The 12,040-nt window shown below is 39.8% G+C and overlaps 1 protein-coding gene across 6 annotated transcripts in view; it reads left to right on the forward strand.

Moving 5' to 3' along the window:
- Positions 1 to 12,040, forward strand: part of CUX1 (cut like homeobox 1) — a 284,502-nt gene that overhangs the window by 196,175 nt on the left and 76,287 nt on the right. For all 6 annotated transcript variants that reach the window (XM_050909117.1, XM_050909118.1, XM_050909122.1 and 3 more), the window contains 3 exons: positions 4,950 to 5,008; positions 9,876 to 9,924; positions 10,959 to 11,055. In XM_050909117.1, coding sequence (XP_050765074.1) covers positions 4,950 to 5,008; positions 9,876 to 9,924; positions 10,959 to 11,055 — 205 coding nt within the window. The remainder of the gene's footprint in view (positions 1 to 4,949; positions 5,009 to 9,875; positions 9,925 to 10,958; positions 11,056 to 12,040) is intronic.

Genomic DNA, 12,040 nt, shown 5'->3' on the forward strand with positions numbered 1-12,040 from the left:
ATAAATTTATCTATTCCATTAAAGACTTCACAGTTTTGCAGGTTTTATAGTCTTGAGAGTTTTTTGAAAGCAGGAGGCCGCTTAGCTCTGACTGTGGCATGGGTAGCTTTCCTCTATCAGAATGATTTAATATTCAGTTGAAACTCTTACAAATTGTTCTAATCCTGACATTTTTTAGCAGTTACTAGTTTTGCTCTGGTGTAGCCTGATTTATGTGGAGAAATGTCTGTTAGGGATGAAAGCTGAAGTATTGCATTCGGTATGCTTTCTGCATGTTTTAAGACAGCCTTGCAGAAATTTTATGAAAATTCAGTAGAGCAAAGGAAACCTATTCGGTTCCTATATTGACAGTATTGGTCTCTGCCCATCTGTCACCGTGTGGGCACCACTCTTAATGAGGGAGGAAGGAGCTGGCCTGGTTTTGAGGGACACATTTTGCTGGCTACACCCATGTTACAGGGTGGTTGGTTTTTTTTTTTTTCCATAAAGCCTGATAGAAAATATCTTGAGTCCTTGCACTTGACAGATTTTCTTGGAATAAAGCATGTTCCTGGTGAGGTCAGTATTAGTTTAGCCATTAACTTCAAAGGGAATAGGATCATAGAAATGACAGAGCAAGTCTTTGATTTTCATTTCAGTAATCTCCTTCCATTTTCTCATAGGCTTGCCCGGCTAATGCTCTGTATTTAGGTCCCTGTTGATAGTGTCTGATGCAACGACTTTATTGATAAAGTTTGAGTCATTTCAACCCTCTTTAACCTTATTTGTTGCACTATAAAAATATTTCAAAATACATACTTTTACCCCAAAGTGCTGGGAAAACCTGTGTCTGAGATCTGTTGTACAAAGAACCAAATCTCAGTGGTGATGTGTTGATCTCGTGTTTGATTATAGAGGAATTGCTTCTAAAATAACTGAGATTGTAATGGTTGCCTCCACAAAAAATGAATCACAGTTTCACAAATTAAAGCAATGTTCTCAGACCATATCTTGGGGGAATTCTTTAATACTCTATGACTTAATGAAACAATACAGAAATACTTTCAAAATTATTGCTTCTTTATCTTCATCTGATCTAGTAATCAAAACATGTCCTCTAGTAACAAGACTTTTCTAGCTATAATTATATTAACCCTTTGTTGCTGGGAGTTAGAGCTTCCCTGCTACCCAGTTAAAATACAACAGTGCTAGTTAGCAAAGAGGTACATCAAATAACCTGGGTTAATTAAATACAGGCTTTTTAGTTTATCACTCTAAACTAAACTATGACATTAGTCTAATGGGGTTTTTTAAATGTTTTAAGCCCCTTAATACAGCCCATACTATTTACCTAAGACACTTTAGTTAATAATACAGTAAATTTTTTTTTTTTTTTTTAAATAACATGGGGGGGACCCAATCTATGCATGCTCTAACGTGGGTACATTCATACAACAAATGCAAGACGATTCCTTAGCATGAAATATTTGCAAATTTAGTGTGCAGAAGTGCCACCAGTCCATTCCTTTTGTCCTCTGGCTCCCTGCATTTTGTTGGAGGACGTTAGAATATATTTTGTCTCAATTAACCAGGTTGATATTTAGTGCAAGATACTAGTTCCTCCAGATTGTCTCACAGCTTGAACCTTTGTTATACCATGTTCTGTGCATTTTACAGGGTTCTTTGAGACAATTACCATACTAATACATTTTAAAACAGTCATTGACTGGGAAGATGCCAAGTGCCTAAATGGTCTGCTTATATACAGGCATTGCATTCTCAGTTGTTAGTTTATATTGTTTAGTAAAGTATACATTTAGGTGCAGATTTTCCATGGCAACAATCTCTATATTAGGTACTTGGGAATGATGGATGTATGTGTGTTTTATACAATTTGAAGTAAAATATTGCTGGTTGCCATACTGCTATAACAGCATACAAGTACCTGAGAGTCCAAAACAGCTTCATTCTGTCAACATCTTTTTTTTTCTTTTTTTTTTCTCTAACTGCGTTTTGTACCTAAAATTTCCAGAAATACTTTCAGGGTATAGCGTATTCCTATACAGAAGTACATTTAATATAGATTGTGTTAAAATAGGAATTATTAGCTTTTCTGTATTTTCTATCTGTTTCTACAAAAGGCTTTTTTTCTTAGCATATCTTTGCATAAGTAACTAACATATTAATCCAGGATATTGTTTGTTTTAAATTTATTCCAGTACTTTTTATACTGAGGACTAGTGTAAATAGCCAGTTATCCCTACTGTAAAAGCTAATCTGCTGTAGACCCAAAAACGTTACGAGTCACAGAGTTAAGGAAGAAGTGAATTGTCGTGTATCTTTGCTTTAAGCTGTAGAGCAGCAAAAAGCAGTTAGAAGGGGCTGGCAGAGCGACATGGCCAAGGAGAGCTGAAAGATGTCGTGTGGTGTCCAGTAGCGTCCTCCCATTGCTTGCATCGAGTTTTAAAGCTGTCAGTCATGATGCTGAGTCTCCTCCCCAGTACCGAGGGCTCTCTGGCTCCCTGGTTTCATTTCAAGATCCCTCTCCAGTCTTACTGAGCCTGATCTGGTGCATTAAAAAGTCTAGCTGGATTCCTTGTTAAAGTAACTCTGTTTTGCTCAGCATCGAGCTGCAGCTTGAAAAGCTGCTTGAACTTGTGGCATGTTGTAGCTGGCCCTCCTTAAAACTTAGAGAACTGAAGTGACACCTTGGGCCCTGGGATTGCATAGTATATTTGCATAATGAGATATCAACACATGTTGGAGGTTATCAAAACCTCAAACATCTTGAATATTTGTAGGGTTTTCCTGCTCACGTCAACCAGGATTTTCCTAGTTATGTCAGTATAGGGTTTTTTAGCAGGGCCAAAACACCGGTAGCACTGTGTCTGCTATATAAAGTCAGTACTCCCTATAATTCCAGTTAGTAACTGGAATTTGGTAAGGCAGGACATGTCAGAAGAAACGACTAAAACTTGCCATGTATTCCAGGTGAAGAAAATTGTTTTAGCTGATGTAGACATGTTTTTTTTTCTTTTTAACACAATCCGAATGACTGCACAAGTTACTGATGGCTAAGAATGCTAGGACACAAGACCTTTTAAGAGGCCGCTCGTTTCATCAATGTCCCGTAGAGTGCAAATTCCACACTTAACAACAGTTTCTGCTTTCCTGCAACAAGCGGTGGTGGTGATCCATTAAGAGTTGCTTGTTGAGCAGCTGCCAGAGCAGGGCCCAAGTATTACTGCCGGGAGATGCCCCTTGTCAGCAGTGACTAAGGATTGTGGATTATGGTATCAAAAAGCAGGAACAGGAATTTAAGAGGGCTGTATATTGATAATGTGGATGTCCACTTTGTCACTGCTTTTTAATACACATACTAATGGCAGGGCAGAAATGTCAGCAATGCGTAAGCTGGAAGAGCATGATAGGAAATCCTTTAAAAGATGGCAAAATGGCTGGAAGTCCAACAAAGCCCCATCATGCTGCTGTTGTCATCTGAAGAAGCCTCATTTAAATTATTAAGATGGCTCAGATGATGGACTCGCTAATCTGCGGGTGCTGTATTACCGAGTGTTTAGGTTTGGTGCCTGTACCCATCGGATAGCTTTGAGATGGGTGTTAGCTACACCCTGGCTGACTTGGGAAGACAGCATCGTTGAGGTTCCCACTTCTAGTTGTTCGTCTGTCCCAGCCCTGCTGTTCATGCACCCATAACTGTGCTGGTGCAGAACTTTATGGGACTGCGTTTTAAACGGGTTTGCTAAAATTATCCAAATTCACAGTAGCCCTTCGCTGCCTTCCTCCTGCCTTCAACGAGCAGCCCAGGAGTGGGTGTGGGATCTTCTTGAATTCACTTCTCCACTGAAGGCAGCCTCTCCTGGACATACGGCCCTATTTTTCTTTTTCATGTCATATATTCCTTTTCCTTTCCAAAGTAGGTGCTCTGTCTCTGAGGGTGGTACGTCCTTGTGTTATTTCTGTTTCCTGTGATCTTTGGGATTCTGTGCCAATTTTAACACCAAAAGTTAAGTGAAGCAGAGCTAGCCTGAATTTATCTATAGAAGTTGCAGGCCAGTAAGTTCTGTTCTTTCTTTGCTTAGATCAGGTGTGCCTGTACTGAGCAAAGAAACTATTAGTGGGAAATTATTGTGGCTTCTGCAAGCAACATAACGGCATGAATTATGTATCACTATGTTTTAGGCCTCCTGAAGCATTTATCCTGTAGTGATGAGCACTGTTGTTGGGAGCAGGGGCTCTTGGGTAAGGTCCAAATGTGTGGCATTGCGTTATGGATTGTGTTAGGAGGTTTGTTTCAACGTTTGTGGCATCTGCGCACCAAAGAGAAGCCATTGAGACTGCCGCAGGTCAGGTAGACCTGAGCAAAAAGACCTGCTGAGTTGGTCTCAATGCTTCATCTCCGGTGCGTAATCATATTAGTTATTGCAATAAGTAATGCTTGTAGAAGGACTTGGTACAGCTGTTTTGTTTGGGCATGAGACATTGTAGAAGTCTTACAAGCCTAAGGTGTTCCAGTCAACAACAGCTTCTTCAGTCTTCTTTTTTCCATGTAGATAAGGTTATCAAGAACTGTCATATTAAGCATACAGTATGTGCCAAAGCATCCTGCTTGTTTACTCAATTTATCAGTTTCGTAAAAATTTCAGCTGCCCCATTTTTAGTACCTTCTTCCCTCATCTCTTTACTGAACACATGACAGTGACATTGCAAACAGCCGAATTGGGACCTGCTGAATTCTGTAATGCTTGGCACTCTGTAAACAAAGGAAGAGTGAGGTATAATTGTGTTTACGTTGAATTGGTTATAGTTTGTTTTCTAATATATGTAAATTAGGTATGAGTCATTAACCCTCACTTGTGCGCTGCTGTATATATGGAATAATTTAAAGATGATTTTGAAAGCCTGCAGAAAAAAATTAAATAATTAAATCCATGTTCTTTCTTTTAAAGCAACTGGAAGAAAAACTGAAAGGACAGGCTGATTATGAAGAGGTTAAGAAAGAATTAAAGTAAGTGTTAAATGCTTACACAATTTTTTCACAAACTCTAGTTTAACAATGATTGTTAAATGAAGCCGCAAATCTGTGTTCTTGGAACAACAAAGAATTCAGTCTAAACCACAAAGACGGGGAAATCGGGAATATTGGCAGAAATTGCATCCAGAACCAGTGCAACTGCTGTGTCTGAGAGTACTCCTTTTTGTTGCAGCAGAGTATCGCAATAGTAAATAATACAAAGTGTCCATGAAGAAAAGGCGCTAAAACTATCGTCCACCAAGGCTAAAAAGTTTGAAAATCTGTGGTATTTTAGGTGGACCACTTTTTAAAAACCCTCAGTCAACAGCTGAATGTAATGTGGACCAAGAAATTAATGCAGGGCCTTTGGCCATAATACCTTTTCCATGCTTTTGCCAGCCAGTGTTCAGCACTTACCATTTTAATGCTGTGCTTGTTTCACTGTATATTTTTGCTAATATATTGTGGTTTTAAACTAAAGCCACAAACAGCCTCTTCCTATTTCAAGGGGGTTTTTTAAGAGACTTAAAAGAGCCTCATTTTAAACTATAACAAGATAAGCTGTCAGGTTCAGAAGAGAAGTTTTTTGACTGGAAATATGTTTAGTGTCAAGGTTTAAATAACTGCAAGAAACTCCATCTCTCCTTTCATCATTCTGGCATTTTTGTGTGTATTTTAAGAAGACTGAAAAAATGTTACCTTGTTTAATGAGGTATTTCAGATGAGGCTGGTAGTCATGTGCTTTTGTTTACACATCCCTGGAGAATGTGGAAAGCAGGTTTGGTTTTGCAAGCCCCATGACTGCCCAGCCCCTGGTGCTGTTATATTCAAGCCATGCTGGCTGCGGTTCTGGTTCGCTGCCAGCTGCAGCACACCCTGATGTAGGTATATAGTTTCAGTCAAGTGAAATGAGTTGACCATTTCTTTGGTCATTATACCTGAATATTAACTCGTCTCAAAAAGACATCATTGTTTTAGTGATACAGGTAAACACGTCCCTGTTCTCTCCTGAGTTAAGGAAACTCAGCTTCAGATTTCAGCCGGGTCATGCCCTCATATGTAAAGTAGCGAATGGGAATTAGGCCACAACCTTTCAATTTGCTACATGAGTTACTAAATGGGAATGGGCTGAAACAGCAAAAGAGTTTTAAATCCTATCTGGTTTAATGCCTTTACTTTAGATATGAAACTCATTTAGATCCCTGTATTCCTCACGGTAATGCCTTTTTTTTTTTTTTTTTTTTAACAACACTGACTTACATGAGGGCAGGGATGGGAAGGCAGATAAGAGGTCCAGGAGGAGCCATGACACAGGAGTGTTCATATGGTGCTTCTGCCTGTTCCTGTTATTTCAAGATGAGCCTGCAGTGAAATAGATGGGAGAATCTCCTGGAAGCGGCCCTTGTTGGGTGCCGGTAAATTAACTCTGTTCTCCTGGCTGTTACAGCTTTTATATCCCCTAATTTGTGGGTAACATTTTTTTATCTGGGCAGGCTGACTTTGGAGGGACAGCCAGCTAGCTTGTAGGTGGCCTGGGGTCCATACACCGTCCTGCTGGATGGTGCAAGGGGTTAAGACCCTCTGTGAGAGCACTGAAGATGCTTGCAATGCTGCATCGTCACAGCAGCTCATTCATGCCACCCTCTCTGCTCCCATCTGGTCCAAAAGATGTGCCAAAATCTAAATGTGCATCACTTGGGAGTGACAGTCTGATCTGAAGTAAAACTATGAAAAGTCTATTGCTGTAAATCTGGTATCCCTCATACTGAATCCTACTATGCCTGCCTTTGTGCCCTGAAATGCTGACAAAAATGAACTGCTCATAATGCGCATACGCACCAAGAAAAAAGATATCTTGTCGGTAAGGAAGAAAGAGAATAAACTTCTCAGTTGTTTTGGCACTGTATTTTCCTTAATCCTCCCAAGGGTGTTACAGGCATTCTAGGCTGAGGGCTCTCAATATCAGCCAACTTCTAACCTTGGAGGAACTTAACTGGGTCCACGTCAGGGTCTGGAATGGGAGAATTCCTTGCTTTCTGCATTGGCTTTTGTGCCAAATGGCTTTTAAACCTATTTTTGAGATCTGAGAGCTCTGTGTGTCCTTTCAGTTCCCTCTGAGTAATAAGACAGTGCTAACCCTCCTGCCTTTGCAGTCGGGATCATACGAACAGAAAGGCGAGCTGTCCCAATGCACACTTTGCTTTAGAGTAAGATCTTTCAAGTCATCTTAGATGTGCAGATTCAAGTCACAAGATCATTCCTTTTCAAAGCAGATAACTGATCTTGAGCAGCACACTGAGTTGAGATCTCATGGGCAAAGATATTCCTGGAATCCAAAGGGGAAACATTTTGCTTTCTCATATTCCTGAGGAAAATGTCTCTTTTGTGACACATTTGGAGAGTCATTTTTGACATGTTTAACTTTTACGTTTTTTGAAAAAATGAACCTGCTGTAGTGAATATTCCTCCAAGGGCAATTCAAGATACCATCAGCCTGGTTTTTAGTATATGTTGGGTTCTAAGTGTATAGGAAATTACCTGTGAAATTGCCACAGGCTATTTCAGGTAGCAAAGAATCCACTTTAAGTAGGCAGAGGTCAGTAAGTTTCCAGCCGAGGTTTGAATACGCATGCCTACTCCAAGCTCACTGAAAAATGCAGCTGCTGCAAAGTTCGAGATCCTTTCGGAAGGTCCCAGCTGGCAGCAGGTGCTCGGAACCAAACTGCATTGGTAGAGCGAGCAGCCTCTGCAAGTGGAGGGCACAACAGGATCAGGGCTCTAAAGCCAGACTTTTGGTGCCAAGAACCTGATATACACACTAAATACATTCAGGCTTACTTTGCACCTCCGACTGGTTTCAGTCTGGTTCTGTAGGCAGCACGGTAGTGGTCAGAGCACGTTACACCCGCTCCTTCGAGAGCGTGCAGCTTCTTTTGGTTTAGTCTCATCCAGAAGGAACGCAGTTGGTATGCTCCAGGACTGCTCTGCGTGGCAAACCGAAGTGTGGTAAGTGGGGATTACTGGGAGACCTGCGTCACAAGTGTACTGCTGATCTGAACTGAAATGGGAGAAACACCTGTGATTTGCCGTGGGAAGTTTGCCACGTGATAATTTGCTGTTACAAATTGGTTTTTTTTAATTCAGATGGGTCTCCTTATTTAACCATCATGAGGACATACATTAGTACTTGCTGTCCTTCCAGAGGATGAAAACAGTTACCTGCCACTGACTGGGGTTTTCCCTAGATGAGGCTCTGTATATTTATCTCCCCCAGCACCTTGGAGTCCTGGTAGACAGAGCTGTGCCTCCGAAGAGGTGTCCCAAGAAACACTTGCTTTCAGCAGTGATTAGCAACCTGAGTAAACGTGCCTGTGATGTCATTATAATATCAGGATCTCTAAGAACTCAAGCCATTAATGCACAACCTCTCTCTTTGACTGGCACAACTCCATTAATGGCAGAAAAGAGGCATTTTTGCATGTGGGTGAGCTGTTGTGCCCACGTAAAGCAGAGTCTTAACAGCATTACTTTATGTGCTTGTGTGTTGGATGATAGCTCTACCTTACAGCGATTTCTGCTGGCAAGAGGTGTTGTCCAATGATGCCGCATGATGAAACTGATGGCGAGAATTTTGTGATTTTATTATTATATTTGTAGGAGTGCCTGTCAGAATTAACACTGTATGCAGTGAGTATGCACAGATGCAAAATGCGTGAGGTTTCTGTCTCAGAATGACTTTTTTTTTCTTGGATTTGCTATGACTTTGAGTGATCCCGAATGACTCGCTGAGACCACTGATTTCCAGAGTGTCACTTAATGGACATCTAATTCTGGATTAATGCACGGACAGATTTATAGAGGAGCTAGACGCCCCATGGCCTGAGACAGTTAATGAGTGCTGGGTGCCTGACTGACTCCTAGTGGCATCCAGAACCAGTCCCTACGTCTTAATACTGACCTTCTGCTTTTTTTGACTCAGTTTCCACATTTAATACCTGATTAAACATATTCTCCCTGCCTCACAAAGCTCCTGGTGCTTTATACAATGAATGTCGTCTTTGCACAATGAGAAGCTGAAATCATTTATTGCTTCAGTCTGAGGAAGTTAACGTCCTGCCTGCAGCAGGCCTATTTAAAAAAATTTAGAAGACAAAGCACAGTAATAAGTTTGTATTCCTGTAAGATTCTCGTTTGCCAGATGATACAACTCTAACTGAAAGACTTTGAAGGGAGACGTCCTTTGACTGCTCAGTATTTATATAAAATATTGACAAGACAACTATCAGATTCTTCTCTTAATGTACTTATAAATATTTGGATCTTTCATATTTCTTAAGAAATATTGTGGCATTTTGTCTTCCCTTTGCCATAGAACTAGGAGGTTATTAAAATGAAAAACTGCCTTTTAGCCTGTAGTGCCTTGGTCGGAGAGATTATTTGTGCATATTTTCCTTGCTGTGTGAGCTGGTGTATATTATATAAAATACTGTAACTGGGGTGGTGATTCCCCTGTTTTGTTGCATTGCTACAACTTTTTCATTCCCTTCAAGCTTCACAGATAAATTTACATCACTTCTGACAGCTTAAAATGTTATATCCTTATTAACCTTTAAATTTACGCTTTAAACTGGCCTGGTGGGATTGCATATGGAATGATTTAGATGACGCTCAAGAAAATTTTCTTATGCAATAACTAGTTTGAATAGTTATTCTATATTCATTATGAGGCTGTGTTACTGCAAGGAAAGTTATCATCACTTGTAGTGTTGCTGGAGAGTAGGAAATGATAATGTTAATGCTCATTAGTGGAGTTGTTATGAAAAGAAGAAATAGAAAATAATTTTTTTTCTGCTTTCCACAGTATATTGAAATCCATGGAGTTTGCACCATCTGAAAGCTCTGGTGCGCAGGTACTGAACCCACTTTCGTTTTCTTACTTACTTCAGCAGTTCAGTTAATTAACAAAAATTTTGTCTTGCAATTTGTTGGTGTTGGCATGGACAGTTTCCTGTTGATGTTGAGACGTATGGGTTGATCATTGTTTTCCTGATGTTTTCTTATGTAAAAAGCTGAACTGAACATTTTTTGCCTGTTAATTTCTTTTAAGTGGTCAAGGACAAAGAATGATGTTTCAGCTGTGCTGGAGTGGATAACCATAATGTTGTGCAGTTGAGTCTTTTAACGATACTAGAGTTGGTGTACAGCTACACTGAGATTTGCATATTTCTTGTACTGACAGTACGCTGAGCAAGGATTTTAGCATTTTTACGTCTTTGTTAGCCTTGAAAATACTGTTGACAAAAGAAAACAAACCTTTGAGTACTGAGAAAGCAGGAGAAAGCTCTGCTATTCCAGCAAGTTCATCTTACTTAAGTTTAAAGGTTATGAATTAAATTCCTGCTTCTGAAATCTGAACTGAATATCAGTATACTGGGATTAATTTTCAATGTGTTTTTTAATGATCAAGGGTTAGATATTTAGTGGAAGGTAAATGGCAGGTTTCTGTGACTGATTTTATTTTTGAACAAACTGTTTATGCTGAAACGCAGCATTTCAAGGAAATGCTTAACTTGGGTCAGTTGACCTAGAAGAAATAATATAATCTTAACTCCTATTTTAATCAGCTTAAAAGAAGTCTACAGCTTTTAAATTGAAACTGTGCCAGTACCATTTTAAAATAAGTAGGATTAAGAAAATGTTCCGTTACACATTTCAAAATAATGCAGAATTGATGAATGATTTTCACTGTTTAATTTTAATTGGATCTCTTCTATGGCTCACGTAGGAGCACTGAGTGATTCCTGCAAATATATGCATGGTGAATTCCCTAGCTGCGCTCATAGCAGAGATGAGCACTTGTTTTCTTCTTCTGAAATTCTTTTTAGTGCCTGAGTGAGACTCTTAATGCTTTTAGAAACAAACCTCCCGCTTTGATTTTCTTTAGGATGCATCTAAACCACTGGAGGTGCTGCTGCTGGAGAAGAACCGCTCCTTGCAGTCTGAGAACGCCACGCTGCGTATCACAAATAGTGACCTGAGTGGTAGGTTGACACGATTTTCGGCTATTCTGGTTTGTTTGCTGTCTTGTAAAGGGAGGGAGGGCTGAGTGAGAGATGAATGTCTGAGCTAATGCATGGCAGAAAGATTAAGAGGCAACAAGAACACTGAATAACGTTTGATTTCTGCAGTTTTATAGGCTGGATAAGAAAATAAAACTTGGAGACCTCAGAGAGTCTTTAAAGGTTAGGAAAGAGAGGCATTACAAGATGTACCAAGTGGTAGCGTTTGAGGCTGTCTTCTGTTTTGGGAACAAATTCATCCGTGGCACCAGAAGTCTCTTCCCCCCCACACAATGTTATGCAGAATGCTTGCATGTAGAACACAATAATCTTCCTGTCTGATACGCTTAGATATACTACCAGCAGGTCAGCTTGGAAAAACAAAATACTTTCTTTTTAGCAAAGTGTGTTTGCCGTTTAGCTTTCCTAATGTGGGCTTTTTACATCTTGTGTGCACATTTTTTAAATGGCAAGTCATGGAATTTCCAGATACTTGAATGCTTATGGTTTTTGCAGCTGGAAGAAAGTTAAAAGTTGCCACTGGCCCTGGGATTACTGAGTTCTGAAGCGTTTTACAACTTTTAACTGAGTGATCTTGGTGCATCCACCTAATGGTGATTCCTTTATTCAAATTGGTTTGTTCCAAAATGTAAATGTTTGCTGCATTTGGGTTCAGTCAGGTCCAATGAGTAATGTCTTGAATGAGAGACAACAAAGAGACTTGCTGTCTGTAACTGCATTTATTTTAAATGTATAACTGCACTTCATGTTATTGTTCTAGTTTTAATGTTTGTAAGGGGGATTCTCCAGGCTGCAACATACAAGAAAGGTGCAAACATGAAATGCATGTTGTTTGTTTTGGGGGCCTTGTTTGGCTTATAAAAATTTCAATTATGAAAAAAAAACAAACGAAAACAAACCAAAAACAAAACGAAAACAAAAATCCCACCGCCACTTCATTGGCCCT

The sequence above is a fragment of the Gymnogyps californianus genome, chromosome 20, assembly GCF_018139145.2.
Source record: "Gymnogyps californianus isolate 813 chromosome 20, ASM1813914v2, whole genome shotgun sequence".
Taxonomy (NCBI): Eukaryota; Metazoa; Chordata; class Aves; order Accipitriformes; family Cathartidae; genus Gymnogyps; species Gymnogyps californianus.